Genomic DNA, 14057 nt, shown 5'->3' on the forward strand with positions numbered 1-14057 from the left:
TTGAAGCTCGAAGCACTTTGTGGCAGTACAGCGCCGTTGGCCTGCGCCTAATTGTTATGAAATCCTAGAACAAGATTGTATTGTATTCCCTTATGCACCCAACCATCTGGTTGAGCTGGAAACCTTGTCATGCCGTGGCGAGCGCTACAAGATGCGAGTGCGAGAATAGACTGTAAGTAGGTAGGTAGATGAATATGAATATATAACGCCCAGGCCGTTCAACAACATGAAAGAGAATGAAACTCGTACAGACCAGACACACTTCAATAGGCTTCAGAATAGGTGTAACTTGAAAGATACTGCATTCTCGCCGATTTACTCCAGCTCTCTTCGCCGTCGCCATCTTAGCCACAATGGGTGCCCCATCTCGACCGCCAGCGAACGGCTTTGTCGCCGCCGCCCGCAAAGTCTACAACCCCGTGGGGTTCTCCAAGGGCTACAACTTTGTGCTGTGGTTCATCTTTGCCGGCGCCTTGTTTGGCTTCATCCTAGCTCGGCTGCAGTACCTCAACTTCTACGGTGTCTACTGCAATCCCAACAGCCGTGATGGGGCTCTCCCGGGTGAGTGTTACTACTACACGAAATTCGATCGGTATAAGGTCGGCATCATCCTACACTTGGCCTGCATCCTCCCCGCGGGGCTGCTGGCTATCCTCCAGTTCACGCCCTACATCCGATACAAGGCCATAATGGCGCACCGTGTCGGCGGGTGGCTCGCTATCCTCCTCTCCGTCACCGGTATTGCTGGCGCCTTGATGATTGCTCGCCGTTCCTTCGGCGGCGGCATCGAGGCCCAGACCGTCACTGGCGTCCTTGCCATAGTGTTTCTAGGATCCTTGCTTTTGGCCGTGATCAACATCAAAAAACTCCAGATCGAAGAGCACCGCAAGTGGATGTTGCGAGCATGGTTCTACGTAAGTGAAGGCAAATCCTTCCCACGAAAAAGCAAATTGGCAAGGTTGTTTCAAGAAAAAGAAAGAAGAAACAAACTGATCGTTAGATGGCTCTCCCCCAATAGGCTGGCTGCATCATCACTATGAGACTGATCCTCGTCATCACGAACACTATCACCGCATCGAGTGGCTACCAAGCAACCATGCCGTGCGCCAAGATCGACTTCATCTTGAACAGCGAGGAGGAGCTCTTGCTGAGCTATCCCGCCTGTGCGCCTTTCGTCAATGGAACAAACCTGGACCAGTATACTATCATCGAAGCCAATTTCAACGGAAAAGACGCCGCCCAGATCGCGGCCGCCGTGAACATCACCGCGGGCATGGCTCTCTGGCTGGCCTTCATCATCCATGCCGTCGGCGTCGAGATTTATGTAAGCACACGAACTCTAGGTTTTGTCATCTTCTTATCAAACATGCCCAATTACCTACTCTACCTGACTTGAGTTTTAACTGACGGGATTGGTAATCACAAACAACAGATTCACCTGACACCAGCCGAACACAGTCGCCTGAGAGCCATCTCGTACCAGCGCCAACTGGCGGCAGGAAAAAGAAACCCGGGCAGCGCGGGCTTGACGGCCGATCGGCTTGGGGACTCAGATGGACTCTGGACGCCGCGCGAGGAAAGGGCCAAAGGGGAGGGAGCAGATATAAGCAAAGACTCTTTGCAAACTCCATCACCCTGACGAAAGAATTGAGGGTAGCTCATCAGTTCAATGTAAGGGTGAATTAGCTGGCCGAAAATAGGCGAGAGAGAAGTGGTTGCATTCGAGCCTATTGCATTAAGGGGGAGAGGTGGGGGGTATTTCCAGCGGCTATCATGTTCTCTATTCTGGTTGTCTTGATCATCACATACTTTGTGGCGACAGTTTAGCATTTATACCTACCTTTTATTTATAGATTTTATAGTTATATATATATGGGTCTATCCAAGCTTCTGGGTTGTTCTTCGAAGAATCTTTACTTGCTCATCCGTGAAGCGCCAAGTGTTCCATTATTACATTGTATGGTTTAGCAACGATAGACAAGTAGTGGTGGGGTTGCGCCAAACGCCTCGAAAATGGTACAATAAGACCCATCCCATGATTTCATAGACTTTCCTTTCCTTAGACTTCGCTCAGGTTACAAGTCCCGATGTTTAGGGAACCTGTCTTCGAAGGATATGGATCCGATCGATTATATCTCGATCAATTGGAACGTCATCATATGGGTTATGGAGTATCTGTATTGCATATAGGTGATACGCTGCGCTGAGGTGCAGTTGAGCTCCGTATCTATACATCCTGTGACGCCGGGACATTATAGTGAGTGGCGCCTACCCGTGAAGCTCATCTGAGGAAAGGAGCTCTTCCAAGAGTCAGTGGTCCAGAACATGACTCTTGGCCTTTCTTTGCTGGTAATTCACAGTGTCTTCGATCAGTCCGGTTTGGTATACCGTGCTCCATACCAGGGGCAATTTACTCAATGAAGAGACCAGGTATGGAAATTATCATCGTATCGTTCTACATAGGCGGCTGGTGCGATGAATCACTTGACATGATTGGAGGAAGCTCTTCCATATCCAAAAGCAAGATGGTGCGGAGTTGCCCGCCGATCTTGCTCTGGTGTCCCATGGGAGCCTTTACCTTTGAGCACGCCATAACTCCGTGGAATTTACTAAACCTGGTAGACATTCAAAGGTAATGGCTGACCCTTCTACTTTTTCTGGCTAATGTTTTATCGAAAAGGTCTTTGAGTCCATCTTACAACATTGATTACCTTGCCCATTTTCTCCAACGTACTGTACGGTTCACAAGTCAGCAGATTCCATACGAACCGACATTCTTTAACCATGGACGCGTCCGACGGGGCGAAGAATCCGGTGGAAGGCTCATATGCTTATGATGCACATCCCGATGGTGCTCGTATTGCACATCCCGCTGGGCATCATGTTTCCGCTGATAGTAGCTCCGAGGACACGGGTAATGTTTTAAAAGGGCAAGTAGACTCAGTCTATGAAGCTAAAGCCGAGGTCCTCAATAAGGCTGTAAGTCATGCATAAGACCACTACTGCTAGATGAGTAGCGGGGGAATTCGAGGCTTGAGCTTGAGCTAATACTCACCAGATCCAACATATTGGCATGGGATGGTATCAATGGCAGCTGTTCATCGTCGTCGGCTTTGGCTGGGCTTCGGATAATTTGTGGCCGATTGTAACGTCGCTCATCTTGCCGCCCATTGCCAACGAGCTCCAGGTGGGCAAGCCGCCTCTCTTGTCGCTTTCCCAGAACATCGGTCTGCTGGCGGGTGCCATCTTCTGGGGGTTCGGCTGCGACATATTTGGACGAAGGTGGGCCTTCAACTTGACGCTCGGTTTGACTGCAGTCTGGGGGATGGTGGCTGCGTCGGCCCCCAACTTTGCGGCTATCGGCGTCTTTGCGGCTTTCTGGTCCTTCGGCGTGGGCGGCAACCTACCTGTGGACGCGGCCATCTTCCTCGAGTTCCTTCCCGGATCACACCAATACCTACTGACAGTCCTGTCCATCTACTGGGCTATCTCACAAGTCATCGCTAATCTTATAGCATGGCCGCTGCTGGGATACATGACGTGCGAACAGGGCACCACCACCTGCAAGCGCGCTGATAACATGGGGTGGCGCTACTTCGTCATCACTATGGGAGGCTTGACGCTGCTTATGTTTGTGATCCGGATCGCCTGCTTCACGATATTCGAGTCGCCCAAGTTCCTGATGGGTAAAGGGCGGGACGAGGAGGCCGTACGCATTGTACACGAGGTGGCACGGAGAAACGGCAAAACCTCAGAATTGACCCTGGATGACCTCAAGGCGTGCGAGCCTGAGGGGCATGTAAACCAGGCGGCTGCAGCTGACGCCATCAAACGCAAGCTGCAAACCATAGACCTATCGCATGTCCGGCCACTGTTCCGGACCAGGCGGCTAGCATGGAACACAACAGGATTGATGATCATATGGGCGTTCCTTGGTCTAGCGTAAGTCTCCAGCCGGTGCACCTAAAGAAGCCACGAATGAATGACGAGACTCATGCGAGTTTGATAGATATCCGTTGTACAACGCCTTTCTGCCTTACATCCAAGCGACACGCGGAGCTTCTGAGTTTATGGACGGGTCGACCTACATTACGTACCGCAACTCGCTCATCATAGCCGCCCTCGGCGTGCCCGGTGCCGTGGCCGGCGGCATACTCGTGGAGCTGCCGCGGTTTGGACGAAAAGGGACGCTGGCTCTTAGCACCGTCGTCACGGGCGCCCTTCTCTACGGCTCCACCACGGCGACCTCGTCTACGAGCCTGCTCGGGTGGAACTGCGCGTGGAATTTCAGCAGCAACATCATGTACGCGGTGCTCTACGGTTTCACGCCCGAGTTGTTCCCGACCAAGGACCGCGGCACGGGCAACGCGCTCACCGCCACGGCGAACCGCGTCTTCGGCATCATGGCTCCGCTCGTCGCCATATTTGGGGACTTGAAGACGTCGGTGCCCGTCTACGTCAGCGGTGCTCTGTTCATAGCGGCGGGAGTCGTGGCGCTGACGTTGCCCTTCGAGTCGAGGGGCAAAGCCAGTCTATGAGAGGTGCAGGGGAGAGAATGGTAGATGGAGGTTTGAGGTGTTTCTGTTTGCATTCACGCGCCATAATATAGGGTAATAACAGGTATTCACAGCTCGTCGCTTGCTAGAACGTACCCTACGTGAAGACTCGCAGGCTAACAAATAGGAGGGATGCACTGAACTACATTGGCCAGCGTCTTCGTCGGAAGCCTAAAAAACCAGGTGGAAAAAAGGATACAGGGAGGAGGAACCCCACCCCACCACTACGCTGGTCACTGGTCACGTTAGGCGCTAAGCACTAAGGCTCTAAGGCTCTAAGGCTCTAAGGCTCCTAGGCTCGTCCCCAAACTGGAAAGGGCAATTTGTTTACTTTCCCAGGGAGCCGCTTCAAAATATCGCGACCCGGCCTCTCTTGGATTCCCCATCTTCCTTCCTCTTGTGTTGATATCTCATCGCGCCCAAGCAGAGAGCGTGTCGCTTCCTCTTCTTTGCTCTTTACTTTGCAGAGACCTCTTCCCATTCTTCATTCTCGCCCTCGACCTGCTTTTGGCAATGCGGTTTGCCTTGTGAAACTTGCCTTGCCCTGTGGTTTTAGTTTCCCTTCAGCTTTTTCCGTTGTTGTTTATTCGCGTCCGCTAATCCTTGCACCCGCGCGCACTCGCCCACCCAAGGCCAGCTCCGCAATCAACGCCCGTCGCTTCCGTCCTTCCACGCGACCCAAATCAACATTGGTTTTTTGTATTCACCAACCATCGTGCTTTCGTGCCATTGCCCAGTATCGAGCAGACGGCCAGTATTACCTTGCATACGCAGCACCTTGCTGGGCTTACCTGCGGCTTGGCAAAGACTTCACGATGGAGTCCAAGACCAGCCGCTACCAATCCCGCATCCTTAGGGAGATGCATCAGAATACAGAGAATCCCTTCAATTCACCACCCTCTTCAACCGGCTCTCATGGGACCGTAACACTCACCTCTGACATATCTTACGACCCGCAACGGATGGGCGACGAATCCTTACACTTCCTCTCCAAAAACGCAAACAAGGCCAATCGCCAAAACGCGTACCAAATCAATTCGGCTGCGCTCGACCAGGACTTTATTGACTTCAAGGACTGGAAACCTGCGAGCCGTGAGCAGACCACCGACATCTACAACGTCACCGGCGAAATGGAGCGCCGCGAAACGAAAGAGAACCACCCGCCCTCGTCGTCGACAGCCGCCTCGCCCACCGACCAGAAGCTGCATGACCAGAACCAGAAGCAATTTAACATTGGCGCAGTGTCGCAAAAGGCTCGTTCGCAGATGCAGGCCCGGGTCGACAACGAATCCGATGGCGACAGCACGCAAATGTCGGGGTCTTCTCGTCTGAATGGACAAAGACCCCGCCGCGCAAACGTCACATCGCTGATCCAATCTCTCAAGGCTGCGCAGGCTGCGAAGGAAGCCAAGTCCACGCCGCAAAAAGAGACGACTCCTCGGTCGACGTCAGCACAGCATGCGACACCCCGGCAAATACATCCCAGCATCGAGCGCATTCAACTGGGTAGCAATCGCCAGTCACGCGGCAACAACATGCATATGAGCCCCGATGCAAACCAGACCGCGCGGTCATTCTTCCTGCCCAACCTTGCACATATCGACGATTTCATCTCGGGCGCCCTGAAGATACAATCCGTTGACAACGGCATGCCTGTTTTCGTCAAACACGGAAAGGTTCACGACCGCGAGCTCAAGTCATCGCCAAAGCATCACGCCGATATAGAGATGATTGGCCTTCCGGAAGATGAGCAGCAGATCTTCGTGTCTCTTGATAAGATCCGGGATGAGATCCAAGCTCTTCAGGCCCACGACGACCAGGTTTCCCGTCAAGCCGAACTTTTCCAAGAGGAAGTTTATGAGCTCCAGTTGCAATTGTCCAAGATCAGAGGCCGTAAGGACAGCGCGATGGGTTCTGATTCGGACAACTCGCTAATAATACACATGAACTCCCGTCAGTCAGGTAAGTTTTCATCCAGTCCCGCGCACTCGCATCCCTGTGACTTACTAAGACAACACAGAACTCGAGGACAAGGTCGCTACACTGCAGGCCAAGCTCGACAAAGCCAACCGCAAGATTAGTATCAACGAAATCCATACCGAAACATACATATCGGAACGCGACGAGGCCCTCAAGTCTGCCACTTCCCAGCTGGAGAGAGTCCACCGTCTCGAGTCGGAACTAGAAACAGCTCGTAAGGGACTTAACGGATCCAATGGCAGTCAACGCGCCCACGATGCGCACGATGCGGGGGCAGAACACAGGTCCTTACGCGATGATAACTCGTTACTGCGCGAGCAGTACAAGTCCTTACTTGAAGAGAACCAGTCATTGCGCTCTCACAATACTATTGTGACTCAGCAGAACCAGGATCTCCAACAAGAGGCCAAGAGACTTCAACGCCTTGTGGATGTTCTGCAGGGAGACAACCAGGTGCTCCAGTCTGAGTACAAGGTCATTGTCGAAGAGAAACAAACCCTCAGGCAAGACAACCTGAGTCTTGAGCGTCAGAATGATAAGTTCTATCATGACACCAAGTCTCTTCAGCAGAAAAACTCGTTACTTGAGCGCCGTGTGGGCGACCTCCACGACGACAATGCCAAGCTGCACCAGATGGTAGAGTCCGCCAATGCCGAGACGGGCACAATGACTTTTGACGTCAAGGACATGCGAGATCGTCTCGAAAAGAAGAACAGGGAACTCGCCGATGAAAATGCCCAACTCCAGCAACAGGTTGTGAGCCTCCAGTCCGACTATGCATCCAAACGCCTGCAATTTGAGCAGGAAAAACGCCGATTAGATGAGGAACAGGACTATTTGCACGATCAGGTCAACCGCATAAGCAAACGGTTCGAAAGAGTAGTACAGGACAGCGAGGAGAAAGATGCGGAATACGAAGAAAGACAAGCATCTTTGACTCAACAACTCCAGGACATTGCGAACAGAGAGGCTGCGTTGGCATCTCGCCTTCGGGAAAGCGCCGGTCAGGAGTCGACGCTCCAACGCGAGGTACAGCGCAGAACCGAGGCCATTGCGGAGGCCCAGAGAATCGCTCGTGAGGTCCAGAGTTTGAAGACATCGTCGAAGCCTGTCAAGATCACTCGCATTGTGGAGCCAACAACATCCAGGATCCGATCTACTACTAGCGACATGTCGCTTAGGAACACCTTGTCGCAGGATTTGCAGATGGAGGATGACTACACGCAGCAGCTCGATTTAACACATGGCTCGGATTTCGGTGATACCTTTGCCAGGGCGGATATGAACCGACTTCAAAACGCTCTTCGCCAAAATCAATCATCCCAGCAGCAACGGCGGGATTTCACCGAGGAGTACCTCGATGATGTTGATGCTGGCTTTACCGAAGACATGAGCCAGAGCCTGCCTCCTGCTTTCATGCCCGAACGAAATGCCAGTCCTTCGACTAAGACGAAGGCTGCCAATGCTAAGGGGCAGACAGCCCAATCCAAGAGACAGCCTTCCGGCATCCTCAAGAACACACAACACACTCGCCGTGTTTCGGAACAGGATACTGGACGCTTCAGTGTTAGGTCTGGTATGAGTGGTCTGAGTCTGCCCGATCATACTACCGAGTCAAACGTGGTTCCTCACGCTCGCCGTCACTCGGACAGTGAACAGTTTGAGATGGATGTCGAGGAGAACATGACGTCAGCTCTCTTCATGGATGATATTACCCTCGATGCTCGAAAGCGCAGGGCTGAGAAAGAAGCTGCTACCCGGGACCTTACGAGGGAGAGCACCAAGAGATCCATGCCCAGTCTTTCTAAAGAGGCCAAGCGTGTCCTCGATGGCCTGTGCCATGACCACGATTGCAGCAACTGCATCGTTTGCACCAGGATCAAGTCGCATACGAACGGCACGACCAAGAAGACGACGGTACGTGTGGAACAACCCGTTCCCGTCACTGATCGTGTTGCCAACCCGGAGCCTGTCGAGGGAACGGCATTCGAGGACCAGCCCACCATGCGCCCTTCCCGAGACCCCGCTATTGCTTTGGCAGTTGTCATCAAGAACATCAAGGACGAGCTTACGCATATCAAGTCGAAGCTTATGGCGAAACAGACGGAACTGAACGAGCTTGACCCTTCGTTTGGAAGACGTCACCGACAGCAACTCAATGCCGAGATCAGCCAGCTGTCACGCCTTTCCGAAATGAAGTGCGAACAGCTGTACCAGCTGTATGATGTTGTTGAGGGGCAAAAGATGAGCGGGCAGCAGATGTCTCAAGAGGAGCTGGAGATCACGATAATGAGCATTCAGTGCAAGGACGATACGTGGAACGGCATCACGGATTAGCGGAGTTGGTCTGTGATTTCTACTGGGGCTTTCAGGAGACTATGGATCGGTGTTTATGGATGGCGTTATGGCCGGCCGCATTATTGGGGCCACATTGTATAAGTACAATTTTTGTTGTTTGACTGTAGGTTTTATAGGGGTGGGCCATCAAGAGAATCCCGAGATACTTGGTCTACTGCACACCTGAGAGAACTTTGCGTTTGAGAATGACTGGCATACGTGATTTGAGACAATCGTTTCCCATGACTAGCAGCGATGGAATATGGTCATCTACAATATGGCCAACGGCGACTTAGCTGGCGATGGTACACAATTTCGTTGCCGCCAGGCCGAATAAGAACTGTGAAGCTGTGAAGATTGGTGGTATTATCTACCATACTGCCCTTGGGATATGCCCACTTCTTTGTCCAACTGATGTCCCTGTGAGCGGTTGGTGCTTGAGGGTTTTTTAACATGATTCGGCGATGGGAGTTGCTGCACAAGTAGTGTGATTATTATCAATCTTAAGGCTTCTTCCCTCCCATTCGCATCTCTTTGTCTGTTTCGTCTGAACTTGACTTGGGCTTCCCTCTCAAGCCTTCAGTCATACGCAAACACCTCTCTGTGTCTGCTTGCTCGCTCGGATGAACGGTCCGCTAACAGCAACGAATCCCTTCTTTTACTCGATATCGCTCTTGCACCCGATGTGCCGTTGACATTGTCGACATTGTGCTGCCACCCCTCGCATCGCCAACAGAAAGAAAACAAACACAAGACTTCCTTCTGTCACACTCATCATTAGTGAACCTAGCGAAAGAACCAACCTTCTGTGGGCATACTCCCGCCCAAGTTTGACGTTGACCAAGGTATGTGCTGGTTATACTGTTTCCATCTCTCCTTTCTTGTTAGTTTTGATCCCTCTCTAACCGACATCAGACGAAAGAACAATCCTTAAAAATCTTCCTCTCGCCTCTAGCTGGTTTGTAAGTCGCATACTTTAGACAACCCCGAAAATCACCGAGGGAAGAAAACAAAAATCTTGTCAAGCCGAAAGAAGGTCTAGGGCTTGCTGTGACTACACACAACCCTGACGACGAAGCCAAGCAACCTAGCAGCCAATTCATTGCCTCCAAGCCCAGTAAATAGGAGCTGAGTCAGACATGTGCAAGCAATACTACCTCGACTTCGCCGACTGCGGCTGCCAGCTCCAGTACCAGCTCGAGCACTGCACCCACGGCCCGTCCTCTTCCCTGTGTCTCGGCCGGCGCAGCGTGCTGATGGTCGCCGGGATGCCGCTCTGCCACCAGCACGCCTTTTATCGACAGAAACAGGAGGCTCGGGGCCAGGAGCTGGAGCGAGAGCGGGCGGAGAGGCAGAGGAAGCTGTACGAGTGGCAGCAGTACTGGCAGCTGCAGCAGGGCTGGCAGCAGAATCAACAACCAGGCAGTGCTGGACAGTCGTCGAGAGGAGTTTTTCCCATGCTGCTACTGGCGATGTCAATGGCAGCTCCACCGCCCAGGAGTCCGCGGGGACTGGCGCAGCTGGCCAGCGGGGGACCATAGAGGACTGGTGGAACGCATGAAGGGAAAAAAGCCGAAAGCCAAAATGAAGATTGGAGGAAACGAGGAAATGTGGAAGAGCTAGTAGCCCGCGCAGTTCACGGAAAACGACGTTGACTCACTGTGCTGTTGGCTTCCGCCGAGCTTGCTCATAACTCATGAGATAGTTAGAACCAGCTCAAGAGAAGAGATATAGGTGTAGCGGTTAATATAGCCTAGAGATCTCCGATGTAAGCAACCCGCCTAATCACTCGGCAACGCATGAATTTGGTGTTACTTTCGTTCGGTATTGTCTTGTGTCTTTAAACTCTGTTGGATTAGACGAGGCCACCAAGTTAATAACTCTTAGTCGCGTTTCGCCCATGCCAAAATACGACGGATGATCCTCGAATGTGTATATTACAGTATTTCTTACCCCATGTATGCGCACATACAAACGTGTCTGCGCCATACCTCACACCATCCATTTATGGCTCCTCTCGTTTCCTAAATCTTCAGCTTCTCCTCAAGCCACTTGCGAGCGGTTTCGACCGCCTCGTCGAGCTTCTCCGCCTTGGTGCCCTGTCCTTGACGTGTAGGCTCCTTGCCGCCAGACTTTCCGCCAACGACCTCGGACACAGCAGCGGACCACTGCTCAGCGGTAACGCCCTTGGAGGAAAGATCCTGTTGCTTGGTCAGTTGAGAAATTCTCACAAAGGGAGTACAGATCGACTTACAGTTCCAACGTATACGCCGTGCACGACAGCTCCCTCAGCGGGGCTACCACCGAACAGATAGACCGTCTTCGCCTTGTCTTTTGACTTGAAGTGGTTCATGACCTCAGAGATGGCCTTGGTGTTGGCAGAGATAGGCAATTGACCAACAAAATAGTTGGTGTCCTTGTTCTCATCCTTGGCGAAATGGGCAGTAACCGCATCCAACGCCGTCTTGCTCTCGGCCTTTTGGCGCTTCTTCTGCTCGTCGACAACCGCCTTGACCACCTTATTGAATCGCGTCCTCAGGTCTTCCTTGGTGACAGCAGAGACAATGAGGTTGTTTAGATCCACAGTGGTTTGCTTGACCTCCGCTTCCTTCTCGGGCCCAAAAGGCATAGCCTCGATGAGGTCGATGCGCTTGCCGAATTCGACAGCTTCGCGTTGGACAGCATGCGCAGCATCGCCAGTGTAGGCCACGATACGGCGGATACCCTTGGCAATACCGCTCTCCTCCACAATCACCAGGTCCTTGATGATCCCGGTTTGGTCCACATGGGTTCCACCGCAGAACTCGACGCTCACCTTGCGCCACTCGGGGTTCTCCGGCGTCTCGAGAAGCATGTCCACGTCGATACCGACCGACACTACGCGTACCGGGTTAGGGTACGTCTCGCCGAAGACGGCACGCACACCGTTGATCTGCTTAGCAACGTCGAGCTCAACATCCTTGGAGTAGATCTTGCAGTTTTGCTGGACATAGGAATTCGACATGTCTTCGATCTTTTTGAGCTCCGGGATGGTGACACCGGTCTTGTGCGAAAAGTCAAATCGCAGCTTGTCCTGGTCGACCAATGATCCCTTTTGGTTGATATCATCGCCTAGCACCTCCCTTAAAGAGTGGTTGAGAATATGTGTTCCAGTATGATTGTTTCGAATTGGCTGTCGTCGCAGCTCGTCGTATTCAGCGATAACCTCATCACCGGCGTTGAGCTCACCGTACTCTAGATATCCATTGTGGATGATGTAACCACCGAATTGTTGGGTGTCGAGAACCTTGAATTCAGCAACATCATCAATCACCAACCGGCCAGTATCAGCAACCTGTCCACCTTGCTCTGCGTAAAAGTTGGTCTTGTCAAGAAGGATCCCAAAGGGGGTATTTGGCGGCAAATCCTTGCTGGATTTCTTGAACTCAGTACCGGTGTAGATCAGTTGGACCTTGGCTTTGATGTCGCCTTTCAGGAATTTGGCCTCGTCATTAGGGGTGGGGACTTTCAGCTGGTCCTTGAGCTCGGCAATTTGGTGAACGTTCAGCTTAGCAAAGGTTTGCACGGAGTTCTTGACGGACTTGCTCGCTTCACGGGCCTTCTCTCTTGCAACGGCAACTTCGTCCTCATCGATGGAAAGTTGTCGTTCCTCAGCCATCAGCTTAGTCAAATCCTCGGGGAAACCGAATGTGTCATATAACCTCCATACATCCGCGCCTGTAAGCTTCTTGGCGCCGCTGTTCAGAGCCTGAGTGGCGTACTTTTCGAACTGCTTCTCTCCTCGATCGAGTGTTCTCGCGAAAGCCTCCTCTTCCTCATCCAGGATTTCCTTGACATCGTTCTGCTTCTTCACAATCTCAGGGAACTGCTCACCCATCTGATCAACCAGAGCGGGCAGAATTTTGGAGAAGAACGAGCCAATCTCGACATTGAAGTATTTCCGAGCATATCTTGAGCCTCGTCGTAGGACTCGTCGTACAACATAGCCGCGACCGTCGTTGTTTGGTACAGCACCATCCGAGATAGAAAACGTGAGCAGACGGATATGATCGGCAACGACACGGTAAGCGGTGTCGATTCCGTCGACATCGTCCTTGCCGTACTTATCCGTATACTCACGTGCGCCGGTAACCTCCTGAATCTTGGCGAAAAGAGGGGTGAAGATGTCGGTGGCGTAGTTGGAGGACTTGTCTTGCAAGGCAGACACCAAACGCTCGAAACCCATGCCAGTATCAATGTGCTTAGCAGGGAGGGATTTGAGCGACTTGTCCGCTTGTCGGTCATATTGCATAAAGACGTTGTTCCAGACTTCGACAACCAGAGGGTCATCCATGTTGACAAGGTGTGCCGCATTCCGGCCGCCGACCTTGTCATAATGGACTTCACTACAAGGTCCACATGGGCCTTGATCGCCCATCTCCCAGAAGTTGTCCTTCATGTTGCCAGGAAGAATATGATCCTCGGGCACACCGACCGACTGCCACAGTTCCTTGGCCTCTAGGTCAGGCTCAAGGCCCATTTCCTTGTTGCCCTCGAAGTATGTAACATATAGTCGGTTGGGGTCCAAGCCATAGACCTTGGTGAGGAGTTCCCAGGACCAGCCGATAGCCTCCTTCTTGAAGTAGTCGCCGAATGACCAGTTACCCAACATCTCGAAGAATGTGTGGTGATAGCTGTCCTTGCCAACATCGTCGAGATCGTTGTGCTTGCCGCCGGCACGAATGCACTTTTGCGAGTCGACTGCGCGCTTCAGCTTGGACATGTCATTAGTGCTGGCAATGGAACCCAAGAAAATGGGCTTGAACTGGTTCATGCCAGCATTCGTGAACAGCAGAGTCGGGTCATCATGGGGGACGACAGAGGAGGAAGGGACTAATTTGAGATTGTCTATTAGTATTTTGAATTGGCCCCAAGCTGAATTGCCGGGTATTTCGCATTGGGTGTCGTGACGAGGCGCGACAGGATCGTGGGATCTGGGGGCGGTGATCCGTACCTATAGTGTGACCCCTCTGCTCGAAGAATTCGAAGAAGGTCTTGCGAACCCCGACGCCGGTCCACTGCTTCTTCTCCATGTTGTCCGAGGGTTTGCTGGTACTGCTGCTATAGAGCCGCGATATAGGGATTCTGCGAGCAGACTTATATCTGAGTCGAGTTGTCGCAGACAAATAATTCGCCTCCCTCTGT

General features: G+C 52.3%; 5 protein-coding genes across 5 annotated transcripts; 4 read left to right on the top strand and 1 right to left on the bottom strand.

Moving 5' to 3' along the window:
- Positions 1-353: 353 nt before the first annotated feature.
- Positions 354-1639, top strand: PG998_011191 (uncharacterized protein; the record flags this gene model as incomplete). Its single annotated transcript, XM_066878007.1, has 3 exons — positions 354-914; positions 1019-1324; positions 1433-1639. 3 exons carry the CDS (start codon positions 354-356, stop codon positions 1637-1639), a joined length of 1074 nt encoding a protein of 357 aa, XP_066727061.1.
- Positions 1640-2784: 1145 nt separating this feature from the next.
- On the top strand, positions 2785-4538 carry PG998_011192 (Major facilitator superfamily transporter; the record flags this gene model as incomplete). Its single annotated transcript, XM_066878008.1, has 3 exons — positions 2785-2979; positions 3059-3942; positions 4010-4538. 3 exons carry the CDS (start codon positions 2785-2787, stop codon positions 4536-4538), a joined length of 1608 nt encoding a protein of 535 aa, XP_066727062.1.
- Positions 4539-5371: 833 nt separating this feature from the next.
- On the top strand, positions 5372-8873 carry PG998_011193 (uncharacterized protein; the record flags this gene model as incomplete). The annotated part of the gene is made up of 2 exons (XM_066878009.1): positions 5372-6518; positions 6577-8873. 2 exons carry the CDS (start codon positions 5372-5374, stop codon positions 8871-8873), a joined length of 3444 nt encoding a protein of 1147 aa, XP_066727063.1.
- Positions 8874-10012: 1139 nt separating this feature from the next.
- Positions 10013-10414, top strand: PG998_011194 (uncharacterized protein; the record flags this gene model as incomplete). Its single annotated transcript, XM_066878010.1, has 1 exon — positions 10013-10414. The coding sequence occupies one exon, from the start codon at positions 10013-10015 to the stop codon at positions 10412-10414; it is 402 nt and encodes a 133-aa protein (XP_066727064.1).
- A 483-nt stretch (positions 10415-10897) lies between these two features.
- PG998_011195 (tRNA synthetase class II) lies at positions 10898-13945 on the bottom strand (the record flags this gene model as incomplete). The annotated part of the gene is made up of 3 exons (XM_066878011.1): positions 10898-11074; positions 11128-13745; positions 13867-13945. 3 exons carry the CDS (start codon positions 13943-13945, stop codon positions 10898-10900), a joined length of 2874 nt encoding a protein of 957 aa, XP_066727065.1.
- Positions 13946-14057: the final 112 nt, after the last annotated feature.

Source organism: Apiospora kogelbergensis (genome assembly GCF_038363985.1).
Source record: "Apiospora kogelbergensis strain CBS 113332 chromosome Unknown utg000007l_segment0_segment0, whole genome shotgun sequence".
Lineage (NCBI taxonomy): Eukaryota > Fungi > Ascomycota > Sordariomycetes > Amphisphaeriales > Apiosporaceae > Apiospora > Apiospora kogelbergensis.